Source organism: Apus apus, chromosome 3 (assembly GCF_020740795.1).
Source record: "Apus apus isolate bApuApu2 chromosome 3, bApuApu2.pri.cur, whole genome shotgun sequence".
Taxonomy (NCBI): domain Eukaryota; kingdom Metazoa; phylum Chordata; class Aves; order Apodiformes; family Apodidae; genus Apus; species Apus apus.
In genome coordinates this window covers 93,192,487-93,215,269 of record NC_067284.1, presented here as the reverse complement: position 1 = coordinate 93,215,269, position 22,783 = coordinate 93,192,487, and the positions used below count along the sequence as shown (strand labels likewise).

At 44.7% G+C, this 22,783-nt stretch overlaps 1 protein-coding gene across 3 annotated transcripts in view; it reads left to right on the top strand.

Annotated features, from left to right (window-relative positions):
- The first annotated feature begins 3,058 nt into the window (after positions 1-3,058).
- Positions 3,059-22,783, top strand: part of SLC22A3 (solute carrier family 22 member 3) — a 28,055-nt gene continuing 8,330 nt past the window's right edge. The window contains exons 1-6 of one of the 3 annotated variants that reach the window (XM_051616003.1): positions 3,059-3,734; positions 15,526-15,629; positions 16,520-16,570; positions 18,222-18,376; positions 19,694-19,859; positions 20,900-21,017. In XM_051616003.1, the coding sequence (XP_051471963.1) occupies positions 3,321-3,734; positions 15,526-15,629; positions 16,520-16,570; positions 18,222-18,376; positions 19,694-19,859; positions 20,900-21,017 (1,008 nt within the window). In that variant the 5' untranslated portion in view covers positions 3,059-3,320. The remainder of the gene's footprint in view (positions 3,735-15,525; positions 15,630-16,519; positions 16,571-18,221; positions 18,377-19,693; positions 19,860-20,899; positions 21,018-22,783) is intronic. The other 2 variants (XM_051616004.1, XM_051616006.1) reach the window with 2 other exon arrangements.

The window sequence follows — 22,783 nt, the reverse complement described above, 5'->3', positions numbered from 1 at the left end:
AGATCTGTAGTAACGCTGTGAGCCCTATGAGTACGCAGTATTTCTGGGGCTGGTGTCAGGCTTCTGCACTCCAGCTTGGAAGAGCAATGGTTTTTGCATGGGAGAGCCAAACACACAGGATGCAGCTGGAACGTGTGTGACAGGTGAAGTGAGTGATGCATAATGACAAAGGGCCCTGCCATCTTCTGCTGTGAACCAAGCTTTGACATTGCACAATGTACTTTGAGCAGTGCCTGATTCTTTGAGGCAGTCTCTGCCATGGGGTCACCAGTGAGTGGAGGTACAGATCTCCAAATGCAGGGCTGTGATCCCTGCCCCTTCTCCTGGCATGGAGAGATGAAGTCTGGTGTACACAGTTTCCTGGCCCTGGGAGGTTATAATGCTGACTGGTCTGCACCCCTTCTGCTTAGTGCTGTCTTGTCTATAGCAGATTTGTCCAGGGGATAAATATTTAGTGCAATGTGAAGCTGCATCAAGCAGTGAGAAAACAGGCAGGGTGGATGATTGATGCACAAGCTTGTTCCTAGGCTCTCCTTTATATATCCTGTATTCTTTATTTAACAAGAGGCATGTGTCTGTAGGAGATCAAAACCTAGGTCATGGTTTTCTGCACAACTTTGTCACGGAGGCAGTATTGTTATATAGGACGGTGCCCTCAGATGTCTGCAAACTGACTGATGTCACTGTCCTATCAGTTATAATGTCCCAAATAAGGACTTTGAGGTTTTTAAGTGTTTGTCTGAAACACTGGCAAAGGTTATCCAGGGTGTTACAAAAAAGGTGTAACTTTGCAGGATTCAGTCAAAATAGCTAGTGACCCAAATGTCTCATGCTGTCACCCAGGCATCAGTAAATGGTAGCATAATGCCATGAGTGTACAGGGATTGTCTGTGCCTTCCCCTCTAGACTACATAGTTTTCATTCTGTTTCTAAAATAGCTGTGACATTTGGGCTTGTAAACAGAGCTCCAACCAAAGATGCTCATGTTTGCAATTTAGTTGTACTTCTATCTCTTTCTTTTCTGCTTCCCTTTCATCACCACTTCTGCCTCTGCTCTTTCCCTGGGTTGCTGCCTACCCACTCTTTCCCCTCCCTCTTTCTGTTCACTCTCTGCATCTATTTTTACTGTTTCTGTCTTCTTCATCAGTCAACATCTTCCCTGGCTCTTTCTTCCGTTACTTCTTTCCCAGTATCAAAGACCATACTTTTTTACTGTATGTGTAGGACAAAATGTTTAAATTGCTGGCTTGACCCCCTCAGATTTGTCCTCAAAGATTTAAAGACATTCTTTCAAGAGGTTACAGTTGCAGATTTTTATACAAACCCCTGGTCTTCCCATCCTTAGATGTGTTCAGTTCTCATAGCATCTGGAGCTGAAGTTCCAGGAACGCTGCAGGGACCCTGGGAATTGCTTGCTGTAGAATAAATGCACTAATGCACACTCTCATTCATCTGTACTGGGATATTTTAGATTTCTTTCCCAAACTGGCATCTTGTAGCACATTGGTATGTTGGTATATATTGATAAGCCATTTTTGGACAGAGAAAATGAAATATGGGTGGACACTGAGGAACCAAGATCACTTTGGCATCATCTATGCCAGACAGTTGAACTGATTTTATTGAGTGAATCTTTGCCGAATCTGGTCTAGCTCCACTAACTAGCTATGAGGTGGCTGCACTAATTGCACCAGTGGGTTTCAGAAACAGTTAAAATGCTGAGCACAGGTACATTGGTACATGGCTTACAGAGGACTAACCCTCATGAGTCAGAATTGAGGTAATACCCAACAGGGATAAACCCAATATTTTTGAATTGGGGTAAAGCTTGAGAAACAGTGGAGGCTTAATATACCCTCAAGCAGAGCTGTGAGAGCAGCACACAGGCTGAGCATCAGGCTCTGTCTCCATTTGTTTGTCTTTGTGGCAGTCCTTGTAGAGATGATCTCCCTGGTTGCTGGAAACTGCACTTTTTCATGCAAGCACAGCAGCACATCTACCTAGCAATGTGCATCTTTGCCAAGCTCAAATAGCAGCACCAGTCTTCATGTCTGTTATAAAGTCCACGCCAGATATATAGTCTGTATAGTAATCAAAGCCTTCCTTGGTCTGGATCTAACTGTTTTAGGAATTGCGCTTCACTCTAAAACGATAGACACCCATGGTCAAAGCTGTGGGTAATCAGAGACAAGGGTCTGTAGGAGATATCTTTGATAGATGCTGTCCCTGTGGTCCTCCTCGCAAGAGAAGAAAGTGGCCATGGACCTCCTGAACACAGTGCAAAATATCTGCTCTTTCACGTCAGATTTGATCCAGGGAGATGTGCACAAGTTGTGCTCATGTGCACACAAAATGCTTCCCCAGTCCTGGCTCTCCCTTCCCTTTTACACTGTCATGGTTTAACCCTGGGCAGGCAATTAAACCCCTACTCAAAGAAACAGCTGAACAGAAAAGTGAAATAACTTGGGTTTTATTAATTTTTTTAGGAAGAAAACTGAAAATTTATGTTTAAAATATTTGGAACATTATGTGAAATTAAAATTAACAAGTTCATATAGAAGCTTTTTTAACAGGTAGATCCATCCTAAAAAAATTCCTGGATCTCGGACTGGCACAGTTTGTGAGCCTTGCTTTATTTACTGTACAGAAACAAAAGACTTGCAAATTAAATCTGTGCAGATGGTGAAGTAGTGCTTTAGAGGAATAATTAAACATTGCCACAGTATTCACTTTTATTTGCTGAAGGAAAGACTTTATAGCTCTCTTTGAAACAACTTTCTTTCTGCGGCTGCCATCCCGCAGAGAGGCTGCATCACTCACTGCTGCTTTTGCAACAGCTTCTGCACTCTTTCCCATCTAACTCTCTGCTTTATCCTTGCACCTATTAATCCATCCCAGCCGTGGTGGCAGCTGGTGTTTGCTGCTCCCCCGCCCCGAGAGAGTTAACTGTGTTTATTACATAATCTGTTTAACATTCGGGGTGAATAGGAAACGCTCGCCCCTCCTCTCCTACAATATGTTTGTGCGCTTTAAATCACACTCCTCCCCGGCTGCCTGTGAGCCCCACACCACTTGACATGCCCTGAGCCTGCCTGCATGTCTCTGCCTGTAGCTTTGCCCCACTTTGGTGCTGCTCATGCTACCGGCATTGCACACCCACATGTCTGTGTCCGTGTGCCTCTGTGTGTGCACATGAGAGGAGAGGATTGAGGGGAGGCGAGACGGTCACATTTATAGGAAGTGCCAGCGGTCATTGTGAAGTGTGAAAGCAAACTCTGCCAGCTCTTGGACTGCTGCAAGTGGACAGACCACCTCACATAATGCCATCATTCGATGAGGTTTTGAAGGAAGCTGGGGAATTTGGAAGATTTCAAAAGAGGGTCTTTTTCCTTCTTTGTCAGACAGGCATAACTTTTTCGTCACTGTTTACCAGTGTGGTTTTCCTTGGGCAGGCACCGGACAACTATTGGTGCAGAATCCCTGGGGCAGCTGAATTGAGTGAAAGATGTGGCTGGACACTGGAAGAGGAACAAAATTTCACGGTATTGCCTCTGCACCTGGGGAACAGGTCCTCCAGCGGGGAGTGTGAGAGGCTGGACGTGGTGTGGGACACCTCTGACAGCTGCACCAGCCCCCTTGCCCGCTACAGCAATCGCAGCGGGGGCAACCTGCCGCTCACCACCTGCCACGGTAACTGGGTGTACAAACAGCCCCACTCATCCATCATCAGCGAGGTAAGGAAAAACCCCGTCCTCTAATCAGAGGCTTCTGTCCCAGTGCAGGATCTGGGCAGTAAAATGGGACTGCCACCACAAGGGTCATTGCTTTGATGGCTGGTTTTCCTTCCTAGATTTATATTTGTTTTGTTCCGAGTCACAGGCAAACTGGGACAATGAGTATGATTGAGTGTCAGCACTAAAATTTTAGGGAAAGCTGTGCCGGTCCAAAGCCAAACACCTCACTCAGAGATTGCTCTGTTACAGAAGGAATGTCAGATTAAAGTAGTTAAGTCCTTGCAGCTGAAGCTTCTGGTGCTCAATTTTGAGCCAGCAACTTTGGTGGTAGAAATCCCAAGTGTAGCCGATACCCCTCGATGATCTTGATCACTGTATATTTTCCATTCTCTGTATTTCCACTACTTAACATTGAAATCTGCAAGTAATGAAAAAAAAACAACTGGTGGCAGACTGCTCTGAGATATGACAAAAGTCAGCAGAAATTACTGTGCTTACTAAATTAAAAACAAACAAACACATTGCTGCCCAAAGCTATCATCCAGCTTTCCCTGAAATGTCAGAAAACCACGGGCTGTTACTGCTAGTGGTAAGTGCTGGCAAGTAGTGGCTTTTTAATAAGGCTGCAAAAGACCATTTAGGATGCTTTCCTAGGAGACCCTCTGTGTAATCTGCAGTCGTGCCATGGATGTGCTGTTGTCCAGCTCCAGCTCACAGGCTGCACACTAGAAGTACTTTAAGGTCATCCTGGCAGTAACTGTCAGCAATGCAGTGATGAAAAATACCAAGTGTACTTAGAGGGGTTGGCTAGGAAATCATCAAGGTGCATCTGAAAATGTGTCTGCACAGCTGTGGGCTCTGGCTTCTGCCTGTCTCATAAGCCTCTTGCTGTGGTTTCTAACCAGGTGCTTCCACTGGAGCCAAGCCCTCCAAAACACAGAGCAGGGCACAGCAGGTGAGGCCCTCAGTGAACGCTGAACTGAAAACTGGTGCCAATCCCAACCTTTCAATTCACCATCCTTCCCCCGTCCAGCTGGAACTGCTGGATCTGCTCACAAGCTTCAGACTCTTCAAAGCAGCAGCTTTGTGCCCTGAGCATCTGAGCACCTGAGCAGCTTTAGCCAGATCTATGCTCAGGAGAAGATAAATGAGAGCACCTGGCTGGCCCTAGAACATAGCTTCAGAACTGGCTTTTGTGTGCAATCACTGAAATCAAGGCTGCTTGGAGGGCTGCAAGTGACACACAGGGAGATGGTGTCAAAATTTGGTCCCTGGGAATGATGAATCTCTGCCCATGCTGGCAATAGCAGCCAGGGCTGGGTGGGGGCAGGAGGACAGATGCTGACTGAGAGCCAGAGCTTGGGTCCAGAGTGAATGGTGGCAGGTGACTGTGGTGGGAAGGTTAGGCTGGTGCCTAGCTAGGGAACTCTGCAGAGTTAGGTCATGGTGTCTCTTACCTGAACAGTCTGTGGTAGCCCTTCCCCTCAGAGCTTGAAAATAAAAATACAGAGATTCCTTTTCTTTCATTGTTCCTTTCCCCCCCACTCCCCCTCCAGCCGTGCTGTAGGTGAAAGCATGTAAGCTGTGTCCGTAAGACTGTGCTCAGAATCTGTTTATGGCAGCAATTTGTGTATCTGGCCAAGCTGCTGTGATTTTCCGTCAGCTCTGAACCACTGGGTACAGCTAACAGAAATGAAACCAGTGTTTGTGTTGCAGCAATAAATGGGAGTGAAAGGTTCAATGTGCTCTGGCAAACACCTTGTCCATCTCCACCTTTACCCTCTCTTCTGGGGACACCCTCCAGGCAGAGGAGAAGGATAAATTGTGAAGGAATGCTTGGGGAAGTGCTCCCCGCTTGTGCACAGGTCCACATTGGGAAAACCAGGGAGTAACAATCTGCAAGCAGCAATAAGTTGGGACTGTCTGTCCCGTGTACTGGGGCAGCAGGTCCCATTCTCAGTGTCCCTGCAGCTCCTACAAGGACTCTTGTTGGCCAGGTGCACCTCAGCCATAGGGCACTCGACTGTTACATGTAGCACTTTTGTCCTATTCCCAGTTTTGCAAGAGTTGATGGATAAATCACATCCCACAAGCTTTGGATCCTTCACCTAAAAAGGAAGTTTGTGGCATGTGTGTCCTGGCTTAGTTGCTTTGAGATCAGCTATTAAAAGGAGATAGGTATTTTATTAATGTGTTATAAGTCCAGCAAAGACAATTTAAATCTCATATTTAAGTCTTCTTTTGCTCAGCTGAGGCTCTAGCACATCATGACTCAATTTAAACAGATTTGTGCTTTGTTTAGTCAGCTCACCAAAGATGCCTTTTCTCATGTGTATATTCGTAAATTCTTCATTTTGGCTGTGTGTGCAGAAATGTTTCAGTTTCTTTCAACTATCTTAAGATTTCAGGCACTTTATGTCTGGCTGAGTTACCAGTGGAGTTCCTTCGGAGACAAAGTTAAAAAGACGACTTACGTGTCAGCCTGAAGGACATATGTTCAGGGAGAAAGAGAAAGGAGAAAAAAAAGCAAGGATACTGAAGAAGCTCTTTCAGGCTTATGGCAAGCATATATCTGGTGTGGATTTGCAGCATGGCAGGGGAGGCAGAGGGCAAATGCAGGCATGTAAAGCCTTCGCTGGGTACAGATGTCATATTACAGAGCAGGTCTGGCAGCCAAACCACAGGCAATTATTGCAATAATTTCTGAGCACCCTAAAGAAGCTAAATCATATGGCTGCAGGAACTGATTTATGAGGACTTGTGGAATGAATGGTATTGCAGTACCTGACTTCGTTGCTCTCATTTGTGCACAACAGAGCATGTTGCTCACTGGCTGCTCACTCAGCTATCTTCTGTAAAAACATTCACAGTAGCATAAGCAGAAGGAAGCAGAGGAAAAAGGGGAATGTGGACTGACATAAAGAACCCACTGCTTCATAAGCAGTACCTGGGGTGCCTGCTGCATCAACTGCAGGACTCGTGAGTCTTGGTGCTGGGGTGCAGCCGAGTGCTGGGAGAACACACCAGGGCTTTCTTCCTTCAGCATTTGAGGAGAAGAGCAAAAGTAATTAAGAAATAACCACAAAAGTAACACATGGCAAAGCCAGTCAGCTTGATCTAGTGATAGGCAACAGAACACTGCTAAAGATTCCCTTTTAAAATATTGTTTGATGTCTAACAGACTCTGAGAAGAGCTCCCTACTTCTGCATTGACATGCCTAAGGGCCTCTGTGCTCCGCTTTAGGTCAGGCTTTTCTGTGAGTGCAATCCAGATCAGAAGAGGAGTTATCTACTGGTGCTGCACACACACAGCCCAGCACCATGGTGCCTGAATTAGGGCTGAGCAAACCAGAGCTGGGATGATGTAAAGGTTTTGAGATATAAGCAAAGTCCTTCACTATGTATAAAACTTGGCAGTGACCCCTCCAACACAATGATTGTCGCAGGTGGTGGATCTGCACAGAGGACCTTGGCCCTGTACAATCTCCTCCCATTTAATTGAGCGGTTCTTGCACAACTCCCTGTGAAACTGGAAGATGCAGCTGCATGCGTCAGTGTCGGGACAGGAACCTAGTGGCTTCTCAGATTTTCCTTGGAAAGGGAGGCTAGGGGTAATTACCGAGCTAAATCCATTCCTGGCTCATGCCAGCTGATGCCATCTGAAATGATGCTGGTTGTAGCAGGTGGCTGGCACTGTTTGAGAGGGAAGGCTGGTGACAGCAGCACCTCTCACAAGGGGAGGGGATCAGAAAGGATTGCTGTTCTGAGCAGCAGACGGAGAAAGAGTTAGAGTGAGGGTGCTAGGGGAGGGAGGGGAATTTGCAGTAGACTCGGAGGGTGGGCTGCAGCCTCATGCTGTGGCCTGGGGGTCTGGAAGGGAGCCCAGGTCACCTCCTTCACCCTGTAACACTTGAAGCAGGAAGCATGTTGCCTGCCATCTCCTGCTGGGTGAGCCTTATGAGGGACACATTTACCCAGGACATATGTAAGTCAATAAACCTAGTTTTCCCCAGGAAACTGTGCTGAAGACTGAGTTACTGACCCTTAATACTACTGGCGTTTGTCACGATGTACATTCATCCCAGTAGAGAAAGTCTAGCACTCTGCAAAGGGATGGCCAGTGATGGTCTGCAAAGCTGTTTAATTTGGACATTTTCCAGCGGTGATGACTCTAGAGGCATGTGCATGAATTACAGTCACTTCTGCAGGTTGAATGGCCTGCGGTGGCGGATGAAAGGAAGAAGGAAGTTTACAGTATCATGAGCAGCTACAGCACAGCTGGCATATTTTAGGCTTACTAGCAGCCTTTGTTGGCAGGAGTTCAGCAGAAGGGACTAATTCCAATATGCCCTGTCTGCAGCAAGTCTTCGTGCCATAGATGATGTAATTTTGAGACCTGGCAACAACCTATTCCTGAAGTGTGAGGTCTGAGGTGGACAAATGGTATCTGAGCATATCTTGCTGCACCTGCTGGTAATAAATCTTTTTACTCCTCTGCTTGCCAGCTGTCTCAGAAAATAACAGTCAGCATTTGCAGAGAAACCCCGTAAGCAAAGCAATACTGTTTGTCTAATAGTTTTCACAGTCCCTCAGAGCGAGAGATAACAGCAGTCAAGCATCAGGTGGAGAAAGCACAGCTGGTCATTTTGCTGTCCTCCTCCAAGACAAGAAACACAGCTCACCCTCAAAGTGCTGATCTAGTGTGGTTATTGTCATTGGCATGGCAATACTCTGTCTTATTTCCACAGTCATGGTAGGATTAGTATAAGTAATGGAGGGAAAGGGAAAAAGAGCAGACAGAGGAGCAGGGGGAGCAGCAATTGCTGAATTCCTTATTAAGTTCTAACTGAGCTTTATCTGTATGAGAGGGGCTGGAGCACTTCCTTACATGGGTTACATCAGTGGTGCTACGTTTCTGTTGCTGCCATTGCACCATCTGGTACTGGATGAGCGTTTGAGCCTTGTTTTTTCTTATTTAGAACTGCTGCTGTTTTTCCCCCTTTAGGATATGGTGAAGTTTCCCTGCCTCCCTCTTGCTTTGGCCAGAGAAAAAAAGAGAAAAAGAGGACAGAGCAGATCTTCTGTCCTAGGTGGCTCAGTGAGTCCAGAAGATTTAGAGGTCCCATGGGCCATACACAGGAGAGAAACCTCTGAAGCTTTCAGATCTAAACTATGCTTCAGGCCTTGAGCCACAGTGCCTTGGATGCAGGATGAACACTGACTCCATTGTCCTCTTAGGTGCTCAGCCTGAAACAGGACATGGAGAAAGACATCCTTGCATCCTTGCTTAGTCTCTTAGCACTGAGACAGAAGGAGGATAAAAAAAGGTAATGTTTCTCTTTCCACTGAGTGCACTTCCAGGGTGTTTTGTTGCAGTAAGGATGTGTAAAAGATAGCAGTTTGACAGCCCAGAGGACAGAAGAGATGAAGAGCTGCCCAGCAACAAATAGGGAACATACGGCATGGTCTGCATCTCCCCAGGTTTTCTTAAATGATGAATATTGACCTAAACTGTTTGTCGCTGGGAGTGGAAGAGTAATCCAGCCTTGTTTGGCCACCTGAATGAACATCACTTAAAATGTGTGTGGGGGCTCTCACTATGCTGTTGTAACGGGGTTGAGGAATCACTATAGGTAATTTTAGTGACCAAAGGATTTTATCCATCATTTTGAAATATAATTGTAACAGGAAGCAAAGTATTTCCAAACTCCTATGCAAAGTTGCTATATTTTGAGGAGATTTTAATTCCATGTTATTATTTAAAGCAATGCATTTCTCTAGGGACAGGTGTGGTGAAGTGTTTTGGGACTTGCTAGGTACATAAAGGCCTCTCAGGTACCAGGAATTGTAACTGTGAGGTTATCTGCATGTCAAACTATGATGGAAAATGTTTGCCTTCTGCCAAGGCTATGAAGAAATAAGCAGTAGCTACAGCCCCCATGTTTCCCAGTCATTAGTCATGTATGAGCATTTCTTCTGTTCCCATTTCAGCCAGGTCCCACTGCTGTCTATAAAATAGATTACCCCATTCATAAACCAGAGGCCCAGTGCAAAACCTCTTCATTCTCCCAGGGAGATCTTGAGCAGGTGGTTTGCTGCTGCTGGTCAGCAATTGCACCAGTGTAATTTCTCCCAGCCACACCACTGCTACTGTCAATCTGCACTGGGATTTCACGTTGATGCTCAAGCCTCTATCTGATGGGAAAACATTCATCACAGGGATGTATTCTCAATCAGGAGAGTGTGGCTGCCCAATACTGCAAGGTCATTGGGGTGGAAGGAACTGATTTTCCCTGCTCTGTTAAGGGCACTATAAAAGGGGATGCCCTAAATGATCTAGTTCCTGCTGCCTATCTCTTTTGGCAGCACCTCAGTTCCGCTCAGGATGACAGCTCATTGCCAAGGCTAAGAGGAAAGTAGTGCAGTTGTGGATTATTTATCAATTTGGGTGGCACAACCCATCTTAGTCAACTCCTTAAATGGAAGAAGGCTGTGTTCAGGCACACAATGCTTTTCGTCATACAACAGACAGAAATCATGCAAGCGAGCAAAGCACTGGATGCAGAGATGGGTTCAGGGCTGAGTTGGGTACATGCACTTGCGCAGTGAGGAGCTTGGCAAGGAGCATGACAATGTTGAGGAAGAGGACATACCTTTAGCTGTAGCTGGCCAGATGAGCTAGACCACCTACTTGATAATTGCAAGCTAGCAGGGTTTTAACAGGATTTAAGTGTACCCAGCACTATACAGGTCAACAAATAGGCTTAAGGTCAGGGGCAAAAAACCATCAGGCTTTCATTTCTGGAGCCCCCAACACATGAAGGACATGGAGATCTTGGAGCAAGCCCAGAGGACAGCCATGAAGATGATCAGAGGGCGGGAGCACCTCTATTACGAAGACAGGCTGAGAGAGTTTGGGCTGTTCAGCCTGGAGAAGAGAAGGCTCCAGAGAGACCTTATAGCAGCCTTCCAGTACCTAAAGGGGCCTACAGAAAAGCTGGGGAGAGACTTTTTACTAGGGCTTGTAGTAAGAGGACAAGGGACAATGGACTTAGACTGGAAGAGGGTAAATTGAGGTTAGATATTTGGAAGAAATTCTTTCCTGTGAGGGTGGGGAGACACTGGAATGGATTGCGCAGGGAAGCTGTGGCTGCCTCATCCCTGCAAGTGTTCAGGCCAGGTTGGATGGGGCTTTGAGCAACCTAGTCTAGTGGGAGGTGTCCCTGCCCATGCAGGAGGTTGGAATTCGATGATCTTTAAGGTGCCTTCCAACCCAAACCTTTCTATGATTGTACGATTTCCTTTTCCATATCCTTCTCTCCACACTTCAGCAAATGTTTTAACAATTAAATTTACAGTCTATGGAGGAAAGGGGACAGAAGACAAGACATGGTGACATTCCCTTTGTGCTGTGTTATGCTGGGCGAGCTTATTCAAGTGAAAGCAGAAACGTTTATTTCTTTGCAAAGACATGCACAATGAGGACATTGCAGGCAGAGACACCTACAAATGCACAGAGAGTAGTTGGACAGTAAGCCCTACTCACTCCTACATCCATTTCTCCAGAATGTGTTCCAAATTTTTCTGGAGCAGCAGAGGTGTGATGTTGCAGCCACAGAAGTGATGCTTCTGAAGATAAAACTCAGCTGGGTGCTGACTTGCTGAGGGTTGTGTCATGCTCAGCAACAAGCCACTGGTCTTACATATTTTCAAAGCTTATTTTCAATTGGTGTGAGCTATAGCTCTTCTTCCCTGGAGTTGCCAAACTGGAACTTTGTTTTATTAGCAATAAAACAAAGAAAACCAAAGTCAGAGAGCTGTGGTCTAGGCAGATAGAGAATCCTAAAATTTTTATTCTTAATGTTACCAATTTTGGAAACTAAGTGGGACCACAGGAAGGTAGTCAGTGACATTTAAAGACTATATTCTGGGATTTTTTTTGTATGTTATGAGAAGAACGTGTACTTTTAGGGAATGGAATCTCATTTTACTCACAGTGGGAGATGGTTGCTAACAAGAATAGCTCTTCTGCTCCTTGATGGCACTGGATATTAGTATGGAAGTGCTCCTGCTCAGTGAGCTCATGAGGAGCATCCTGTGTGGTAGGAGTGCAAACATCAGCCCATGCATGGCTCGGGACATGACTATTCAGAGACAGAGAATTGGTACCACTCCACTCCCTTTTGTGGAGGCTGCTCGCAAGGGACATGGGAGCTGTTTTGAGGGAGTGTCATACTGGAAGGCTATTGCCTAACTGGAGACAGGCTGGAACCCTGGGTAAACAGATGAGATGCTCTTTCTCCAAGTGATGAGGGGATAACTATCAGGCACAAGGAGGCCAGATCACAGCTGAAGTGGTGGTGTGGGTTTGAGAGGCAGCTTGGATCAAAAAAAGATCTCTGCAGAGTGTGCAATTCTCTCTTAAAGGTTACATTCCCCTCTAAAGGTTATGTTTGCAAATGAAAAGCAAGGCATTAGCAGGGTGATGACTTAAATGCTAGGTGCTAGGTCAAACAAACAGAAAAGGCTTGAGAATGCTTACCTCTACCAGAAGTTATTTAAATACTTAGAAAATAACAAAGCGCAGGACCAATTTAGGAGAGTGCAGTTAGCTTATTGTCACTAATTTCTTCAGAAAGAGCTCATAGTTTCTTAGACTTTTTCTGTATTTTCCTACTTCCCAGACTATATTGCTAGCCAGCAGCTAGTTTCAACTGCCACCTAAATTATCTGAAATTGCTGTTCAGATGAAAGAGTCCTCTCCAGTCACGGTATTTTCCCCTCTCTCTTCTTGGCATGCATTCGTTCTCCTGCCCTTTTCCATGACAGCATGTTTATTGCCTGTTTACAGTCAAGAAGGATCAAGTTATTTAAGAAATAATTATACTCTTTGAAAAAGGATCAAAAGTATAAGCCCTGAAGGCCAGTCCCTGCAGCAGGCGTTGGGGCTGGTCCCTCCTGGCAGCTCCGTGCAGGCTGGCTGCCTACCTGGCCACAGCTCCAGCACTGCCCGGCACAGCCACCCACCACCACCCGGGGAGCTGAGCTGCCTTCCTGGCTCTGTAGCCTTCCTTCTGCTCCTGGAAGGGCAGGATCCTTCCCGGGATGGCAGCCGTTCAGTGTGCTGAGGCTGGCAGGCCAGCACTGTCCCACGGCAAGGTGGGAAGCAGGCCTTTAATCCCGGGGCCAGCCAGGGAGCTGGCCTCTGTCACACTCCATCACTGCAAATGCTGGGAAAAGCCAGCGCCCCACAGCCAGCTCTGAAGTCACCAGTAGGAAACGGCATGAAATAACAGAGCATTTTGTAAAGCAGCCCATGGCATGGAGCTCTGAGCTCTCACTAGGGCTGTTGCCTACCCAGCAGAATCTGGCACTGGTTTGACCAAAAACCCACCAGGAAGAGTGCAGCTGTGTGGTGACACAGGCAAGGAGAGTGACAAACCTGTGCTCTACTTCAGGGTCTTGGGAGAACTGGTGCTGCATGGTACAAAAGCTCAGCTGAGGAGCAACATTCAGCACCTGAGTGTATCAGTTGCACCCAAAATGCAGACCACACTGGCCAGAGAAGCAGTGCCAGTGATCTGCTGACCAGGCAGTGTTTATACATCTCTGTGAGTATAACAAGTCCAACAGCTGTCCAGATGGTCCCCTTGCTGCATACATGGCAGTGCCAGCATGTCCGGCATGGACCCTGACAGGGAGACCCACAGCAGTCACAGGTCCTGTGAGATGTTTAGCTGAGTACAGCTCTGGCTAAGCCAGAGGTTTCCCTGAGCTCATGTGAAGCTGCTCTTCCTGCTTGCCCTCTCTGCCTATCTCTTCATGTTTTCATTTCCTTTTCTGGTAGACTTCACCAGCACACTTTTAAAGATGGTATTTTATAGTAGCTAGTTTTTAGCTCTCTGTTAAGCTATATTGCCCTGTATAGGTGGCTTCCGGTGCTCCTGTGAGAGCCCAAATCTCTGTCATCAATATTCCCTTCTAAAATCTTCTTTTAATGGCCATTCTCATTAAAAGACTCTACTTGCTGAAGCTGCATCTTTTGATACTATTTTTTATGGTTGTCACAGTTTCAAGTAGCAAGAGGTTAATCAGTGTCTGAAGACTGAAAGTGCTGCTCCATGTCCAGGCTATTTTAGGAAAGCATTGCAATATCCCTTAGTATGACAGTCAGTGGCAGTGGGATATCTAGCAGGTTGGGCACCTATGAGGTTATTAGCCAAGTTTTTCTTCACAGTTGTGTGAGCTTGAAACTGCAATTCTCAGTCACAAACTTCCAGACCTGTGGCTTCAAGAAAAACAAAAGGACCCAAAAAGCCCCAAATCCTGGACTTTCTGTAAAATCACAGTGAATCTGCTGTATTTAGTGACAGTGATAATAGTACATTTGAGTTTTATTTCTAAAAGTGAAAAATAGCCCATAGAATTAAGTGTGAATAGCACCTGTATGGAATGCAGAATATTAAAGGAAACTGTTTACTGTTTAGGTACATAAATACAAAATTAAGGGTGTTCCTTTAGAGTCTCGGGTCCAGATTCAGGCTTAGTGAAATCTTAAGTTTGGGTGTCTGCTCTGTCTCCTGCTTAGGCACATCTGAAATCCCAGGCCTAGGTGACGTTCACTGGGCATTAGAGCAGGCAAATGGGCTAATATGGAGGTCAAGCTTGCAGCACTGTATTTCACAGTCTGGAGAACTGTAAGTGGCAGAAGAGGGTTTTAATATTCTCTAAATTGCGGCAGCCTCATCCAAGCACAGTGTTTGAGCACTGCTGTTGTACACACACTGGGGAGCACAAATGTGACACCAGGACACAAATGTACTTCAGGAAGGGGCACCTAGTCAGGGATGAAAGGATTTCTTGCAGTTCATGCCTGAAAGCAAAATGGTCTCTGAAGGGTAAATGGTGTCAGCTGTGGCCCCAAAGCCTCATTGTTCCTAAGGTTACAGCAGGTATGGATGGAAACCTGCCAACTCCTGTAAGGTCTGCAGAACTTGGATGGCAGCTGTTGACATTTCTTTACTCTCAAAGAGCCTCTGAAGTAAATTCCAGTTATATGCTGTCCGGATAACTACTTTTAATTTTAGTTTCATTTTATTTTTAATTCCTAGTCTCTTTGTCTTTATTCCTCTCCCCAACTTCTCTCTTCTCTTCACTCCTGCTCCTCCACATCCCTGTTAATGAATTCTTCAGATATGCACCAATATAATGTCATCTTAGGGTATTATTGTTGTACAGTATAAGGAATAGAAAAGTCTGGGAAAGCTACACAAAGAAAATACGTATTCAATGTGTCTGAAATTGATCTGAGATCTTTTTCCCGTTTCCTCAGACACCACGCAGTTTTGCTTTTATCTAGGAGGCACTAAGAAAAATAATTAAACCATTTATATAAACTGAAGTTTTCATTGGCTATAACTGTGCACTCTTACTCTGCACTAAACAAAATAATGGCTTTGCCTGGGCAACATATCCAACAACATTGTGTTTGGTTTGCAAAAGAGCAATTTGCTTTCTATATCTAAACAACTGTTGTATGAAACACAGCATCCTTTTGGCAAGGAGGAGTTCTCCCTCTGTCTTCACAATAGCTTGAAGGGTGCTTGTTATGGCTACACTTCCCTGGCCCACCGGTTCTTGCTGTTGAACAAGCACATTGCAACTTCCCTTTTCTCTTCCTTGTTTCCTTCCCCTTATCCTTCCCACCCAGCTCTATGTAGTCTCTATGTTTTGCCCTGAGGATGATGAATGACCCACCTGGGGTGTTTATGCCTCTGCCTTGTTCCCACAGTATAACCTTGTGTGCGGCAATGCCTGGATGCTGGATCTCTCACAGGCTATCCTCAATCTGGGATTTCTGGTCGGCGCGTTCACCCTGGGCTACGCTGCAGACAGGTACTGTACAAGCGCCGCTGTCCTTTGGTTTGTTTGGAGGTGAAATCACTTGTAGTGTCACCTGCAAGAAGCATTTGTCAACATTTTTGGTGGTTTAATTCACCTTGGATAAACATCACCACCCTGGGTTAACAAAATCTTCACTTCTTTTTGGGCTGGCAACTTCACATGATAGTCCTTCCTGATCCTGTTTGGACTTTAAAATGTCACCAGAAAGAGCTTTTTTGCAGTTTCTGATGTTTTCTGTGCACATCTGGGTCCAGGAAGGGCAGAAGGACACAGAAATGAAAACAAAACATTCAAAGGAATTTTATGGACTAATGCTCACTGGAGGATGTTGAATACGTGCCATTGATGAAGAAAGCAGCTACTTGAGGAAAGAAGGAAGGGACTCAGTATGGTAACTCTATTCACAGGCTGGAATCATAGAATCATAGAATGGTTTGGGTTGGAAGGCACCTTAAAGATCATCTAGTTCCTACCTCCTGCATGGGCAGGGACACCTCCCACTAGACCAGGTTGCTGAAAGCCCCATCCAACCTGGCCTTGAACATTTCAGGAATGGGGCATCCACAGCTTCCCTGGGCAACCCATTCCAGTGTCTCCCCCCCCTCACAGGAAAGAATTTCTTCTGAATGTCTAACCTGATACTACCCTCTTCCAGTTTAAAGCCATTGCCCCTTGTTCTTTTGCTATAAGCCCTGGTAGAAAGTTCCTTCCCATCTCTTCCTGTAGCCCCACTTTAGGTAGTAGAAGACTACTGTATGGTCTCTGTGGAGCCTTCTCTTCTCCAGACTGAACAACCCCAACTCTCTCAGCCTGTCTTCATAGCAGCACTGCTCCCCCATACTGATCATATTAATCACTCTTCTCTGGAATTGCTCCAACAGCTCCACGTCCTTCTTGTGTTGGGGGCTCCAGAACTGGACACACTACTGCAGGTGGGGTTTCACAAGAGTGAAGTAGAGTGGGAGGATAACCTCCCTGGACCTGCTGGCCACACTTCTTTTGATGCAGCCAGGATACAGTTGGCTTTTTGGACTGTAGGTGCACATGGCTGACTCATGTTGAGTTTCTCATCAACCAGTATCCTCAGTTGTTTTTCTCAGGGCTGTTCTCAATCCATACTCTGCCCAACCTGTATTTGTGCTTGAGATTGCCCCAGCCCAGGTGCAGGATGTTGCACTTGGCCTTGTTGCACTTCCTGAGGTTGGCATGGGCCTACCTCTCAAGCCTGTCAAGGGCCTCTGGATGGCCTCTCTTCTCTCCAGTGTGTCAACCACACCACACACTTTGGTGTCGTGGGCAGACTCGCTGAGGACGCAGTCAGTTCCACTGTGCATGTTGCTGACAAAGATGTTAAATAGGACCGGTCCCAGTACTGACCCTCGAGGAATGCCTCTGGTCACTGGTCTCCATTTGGACATCAGGCCATTGACCACTAGTCTTTAAGTGCGACCATCCAGCCAATTCCTTATCCACCAAGTGGTCCATCCATTCAAATCCATATCTTTCCAATTACGAGACCAGGATGTCATGCAGGACAGTGTTGAAGGCTTTGTATGAGTCCAGGTAGATGAAGTCAGTTGCTCTCTCCTTGTTCACTGATGCTGTGACCCCACCATAAAAGGCCACCAAATTTTTCACTCATGATTTGACATTATACACTTATTACCAAGGTCATAGCTCTCTTGAGCCAGTCCTCAACTGTATAAGTGCTGGATGAATATCAGGAAAAAAGATGTGGATAATATTCAGACTTGAGCACCTGCCCTGCCCTGGAGCTGGGAGCTCCCATGAGCTCTACCTTGCTCTTCTATTAAAGCTTAGTTTGTGCATTGTGCCAATAATTAATGTAGGCAACCTATGCATTGGCTGAGAGCACCACCGACCATTTCACTGGCACAGCGTGTTCCTTCAGTTCATAAAACACATTCTTTTTGCCTGTTTTATTTTTCTTAATAACTTAAAGGTAATTTTTTTAGATAGGAATACTCACAGTATCATCTTGAATGTAATCTTAGATAACCAATCACTAGCAACAAAGATACTTCTAAGGAAAACCTGATCATTCTAAGGCATCTAGTAATAAGGATAAAGTAAGGTGGAAGAGATATCAGGAGTGCTTGTATATTAAGCATAATGTAAGTACTGTACAACTATGAATGTTGCCCTTCAATAGCACTGGGGAATGTACTTTCACAGAGCTGGCTGTAATTACTGTTAAGTGACTAACTTGTGAAAACAGAAATCACCAACAAAATCTGCCTTTATTTTAATGGAGTCAAAAATCTGAACTGTAACATATGGGCCATAGTTTGGATACAAAAAGACAAAATGTTTTCTAAAATAAAAGGAGGCCTGGTGAGGACACCACCAGCTTTAAAATTAGTGACTGAAAGGCAGTGATAACTGCCACATGTAAAAGAGTCTCATATTCCAGCCCCTGCTGCAAAGTTTCAGGCAGTCTCCCTTGGGAACAAGACTAGTCTCAAAAAGGTACTTTTGGATCTAGCATTAGAATAAGATGCCAGGAAAAAAATCCCTTTGTGTCTTTTCGTGATTTCCACTTTTGTTTTCTTCTTTCAACAGATATGGCAGAATCCTCATCTACCTGCTCTCCTGTCTTGGGGTTGGGATTTGTGGTATCATAGTGGCATTCTCGCCAGACTTTACCGTATTTCTGATCTTCCGTTTTCTTCAAGGTGTGTTTGGCAAGGGAACCTGGATGACATGCTACGTGATTGGTGAGAGATGTTATCTTCTTTCTTTTCTGCTTAGAAGTGAGGGATTTTTGCAGGACAAGGAGTCTGACTATGTCTGCTCTTGTTAAAATTTTGTTTTGGGGAAAAAAACTCGGGCCTTGGGATAAACCTTTCTATAAATAGCATCAAACCAGCAGGGGTCTTGATAGGTTATAGTAATGACCCAGCAATGAAGCTTCTCCCATAACAAACTTACTTTTAATGAGGAAAGGGTATTGTTGTGGCATCTTGAATGACTGCCAGGTTCAGAAAGGTGAACTCTTGTCTACAGTATGAAGTAGCACGGCATTGATGAAAGCATCCTGCTAGAGATAAGACATCAGATTTACTCAAAAAGAAGATCAGTTATTCACTAATCTACTGTGATAATCCAAAAGACAGTGCGAACATCATTATACAGTGCAAAAATTTGTGCCGTCACTGTAGTCTGTGAGGCCTGTGATAATTTTTTTAAATTCCTAGTGGAATTTACAAGAGTGAGAGCAGAAGTGCAACCAGATGTAAAGAGTTATAGTAAGACCTGGGAACACTGTGGACACATCAACATTCCAGTGTAGCTCTCTCAACATCTAAAGGCCAGAAGCAACTAAGTTTTCTGAGCAAAGTTACCATGCTGAGCAGGTCCCAGATCCAGTCAAAAGGTCAGAAGCTGTTTTTCTCTTCACTTCCAAGCACACAGCCTAATTTTAAACTGAGTTCTTATCCTAAAACCTTGGCAAGTGCCCTAACCAGCAAAATGTTTTATGACAGACCAACCGTTTCCTTAAAATTGCCAAGTTTTAACAGGAAGGAACATTTTGCAATGCTCAGATCAGACTAATGAATTGCTCTAATAAATGAAGTAAGCTGTGGATCATACCATACCTTAGCCCTCAGAGCAACCAGCATGGTATGGCTAAACTCTGTGTGTATACCCACAGAGGCCTTGTCCATATTACCTGCTGGGAGCAGCCACATGCTTGGAGGATATTCTAGTGCCTGGAATAGTGCTAACAATTTACCATTAAACATGATCATGATGCAGTCTCAAACCCCTGTTCTGGCCTTATATAATTCATTAGTAAACATGCAGTCAGAAACCCCTCTAGCTGAAGAACGGTGGGTGAATTGATGAAGAGGTGTTGCCCATGCTTGCCCTGGGTAGTCTCAGTGACATGCTTACAGTGCTGAAGGCAAGATGCTGAACTAGACAGACTAGTGACCCAATACAGTACTGTCCTTCCTTATGTTCCACCACTAATATTTTGCTTTCCAGTTAGGTTTGTTTCTATGTTGTTTATTTTGGCTCTTTCTGCTCAGTGACAGAGATTGTTGGTTCTGACCAGCGGTTCGTTGGGATCGTGATTCAGATGTTTTTCACGCTGGGAATTATGATTCTCCCTGGAATTGCATATTTGGTTCCCACCTGGCAGGGCATCCAGCTGGCCATTTCACTGCCCAACTTCCTCTTCCTGCTATACTACTGGTAACATTGCAGTAATTGCAATTGCTCTTATTGCTTCTGTTATTCGAGAACCTTGAGACCCCACTGTGGTCTAAAGTCTCCAAAGTGCAAGATGTTGCAGATTGGGAAGAAAGTTATTGATTCTGGCATTTTTAACCTCACAAAAAGTGTATCACAGAGACATGTTACGTTCCTTTTTCTGCCCAGGGTTTGCCTCTCTTGTCAGCCACAGCTAGCTCTTCACAGAACACTGCTGTCCTCCTGCTTAGCCTGAGGCTGGCTGTTTATCTGGTTAACTTGATGAAAGTCTGCTTTTCCCATCAGCCATGGGATGCCACCTTTATCTCTAATTATGCGCTCAGTTCAAGCTTAAGCTTGCCCTACGGGTCCCATGAACTGGGTATTACAGCTAGCAAGAAAGCAGAGCACTATGCCATGGTGCCCATCTGACCCAGTGAAGCACAGTCATCCAACAGGCTGGATCCAAAGAAACTAATTCCCATACCCTGCTCCTGCACATTGTTTCCTTACATATAGGCTGTTGTGAAGTTTTAGATTGTTAATCATCTTAGCGCTAGGTTAGCAGAAACTGAAACACTGATCAGTACTATTGCTTTGTGTTCGGTTTATAAAATACTTACACATTTGACTGTGTGTATATCTTATATCATTAAACAGCTAGAAGTTTTCTAGTCTCTCTGTACTTGGTACCATACATGTTTGGTGTTAACTTTCATTGTTCCTTGCTGTCCTACAGGCACCTTTATGGTTTGCTTGTTGGTTATTTTGCTTTAAACATCTATTGTGCAAATACAGTAGTTAGAATTTTTTTTCCCTGCTTTGCAGAGTAATGATATAGTCTATTTTAATCTTTCTTGCCCACAAAGGTCAGATATTTTTTCAGGATACTGACTGGAAAAATAGTCCACAAAAGAGTTTCTTTCTTCCAGAGACTGAAAACCAGTGTGTTATGTATTAACAAAGGCAAAAGGCAAAAGATTTTGTTTTACTTGCAGTGCTAACAGGCAAAACTCCTATTTATGACCTCTGTGTTCTTACAGGGTGGTTCCTGAATCTCCACGTTGGCTCCTGACACGCAAAAAGGGAGAGAAGGCATTAAAAATCATGCACAACATTGCAAAACACAATGGGAAATACCTCTCACCACATTATTCAGAGGTACTCTCATCTTTTTGAGCTAGAAGTTTTTCCCTAAACTTTCTTAATATTTTGAATTTTTGGTTGTGTTGAAATACATTCTCTTTATGTGATGGGCAACACTCTTGAAGTATGTTACCAGAAAAAGGTTGTCAGTCCCACACTTACTTTGTTAATTGCAAGAAGGTGAAAGTGAACTAGCTGGAAAGATACAGGCTGAAAAAAGAAGTTCGCAAAACAATGAATAAAGTCTTTCATTTGCAACACTCTTCTTTTAAAAACTTGTGGAAAGTATCAGAAACTAGCCTGAAGGCCAAGGGTATTTCACAGCAGCTGCTGCTTTAGCTGACAAAGCGGAGGCAGCAGAATCCCCTTCCCTGGCTCTTTTGCTAGAACTTTGAATTTAACACCTCAAAAAGAAGACGGTGTAGAAAATTGGAAATTAATTATAAATTTGCTTCCATCCCAATAAGGGGAAAATATGCCCCCAAATTCAAAATAGATGAAGCATTGTCTGAGAACCCTATTTACAAAATAGAAAAACTAATTTTAGAATTACAGTCCTTTGACAAGTGGTCTTGACAGAACTGAAAGTACTGCTGCATTTCAGATGACACTCTCATGTCATTGCAGCATGTGCCTTGCTCTGTGCTGGGTATCACTGCCTGGCTCTCAGATCATATTTACCAGAGCATTGACCTTACAGTTCAATGACAGCAATAGATATGACAAGATTCCTGTTCTGTAACCAGCCACGTCTGGAGCCTAAATGCTAGCTAATATAATGTTAGAGATCAGTATTAGAACTGAGGAAAACAGCTGCAAGTTGTTATCATGCAGCAGCCCAGAGGTGGCATACTGAGTGCACTGTAAGTACCTCAGAGAGAAATGGCAATTTTCTTATTGAAATGACCTACATAACAATGTCCATCTATCAACACTCAGTAGTATTCTTTATGCTTCATACATGCATATTCATTTTTATACATATACAAAGTTATAATGTGTGACTTTCAACTAGATTTTCACTAAGACTAAAGGCAAAAACTTTGGGATGGCAGTGTTTGGAGGGGACAAACGTGTCCCATCCTGTCAGGAAGAGACACCATGATGTGCGTGCTTTGTAACAGGCAGTGGGCAACCTGGGTTCCCACAGCTTGGTGTCTTACCTGTGCCTTTCTCATCACTCTTCTTTAGCAAGGGAGAACCTGAGAATGTAGCTCTGCTTATCCAAGAAAGCAGGGTTGCTTCACCAAAATCCTTGAGTATAATTCTGCATAAAACCCAAACAGTAATTATTGACATTCCTATGAAATAGCAGCTAGCTGTTCCCTAATCCATAGGATTTTATTCACTTGGTCACCTAGGTCACCTAGCCAGCCTAAGCAGCCCCTCTATGTTCACCCCCAAGTTCCTACACCCACTTTCCCTCTCTAAACATCAGCATTTTCAAAGTGCCACACCAGAATCTAGATGTGTGTCTTTCCTTGCTTTTTGTTTCAAGTTATATTTAATTTTTTTTCAGAAGGGTTCCTGCTCATGACCCCAGGCCACTCACAGCTGCAGCAGATCAATCTCCACACATCCAGATTCGTGCTGGGACCTTTTTAATATTCAATGACTATCATCCTTGGTGCTGTGCCCAGAGGAGGGAAAGCACTTCCAGGAAGCGTGTTAGTTGCAGATCAAGTGTATTTCTCACATTAACTCACATCAGAATTTGTTTTCACAGAAAGACTTCAAAATTCCATGCAAAGTGCTGCAGGTGTGGAGGGACAGGGAGAAGA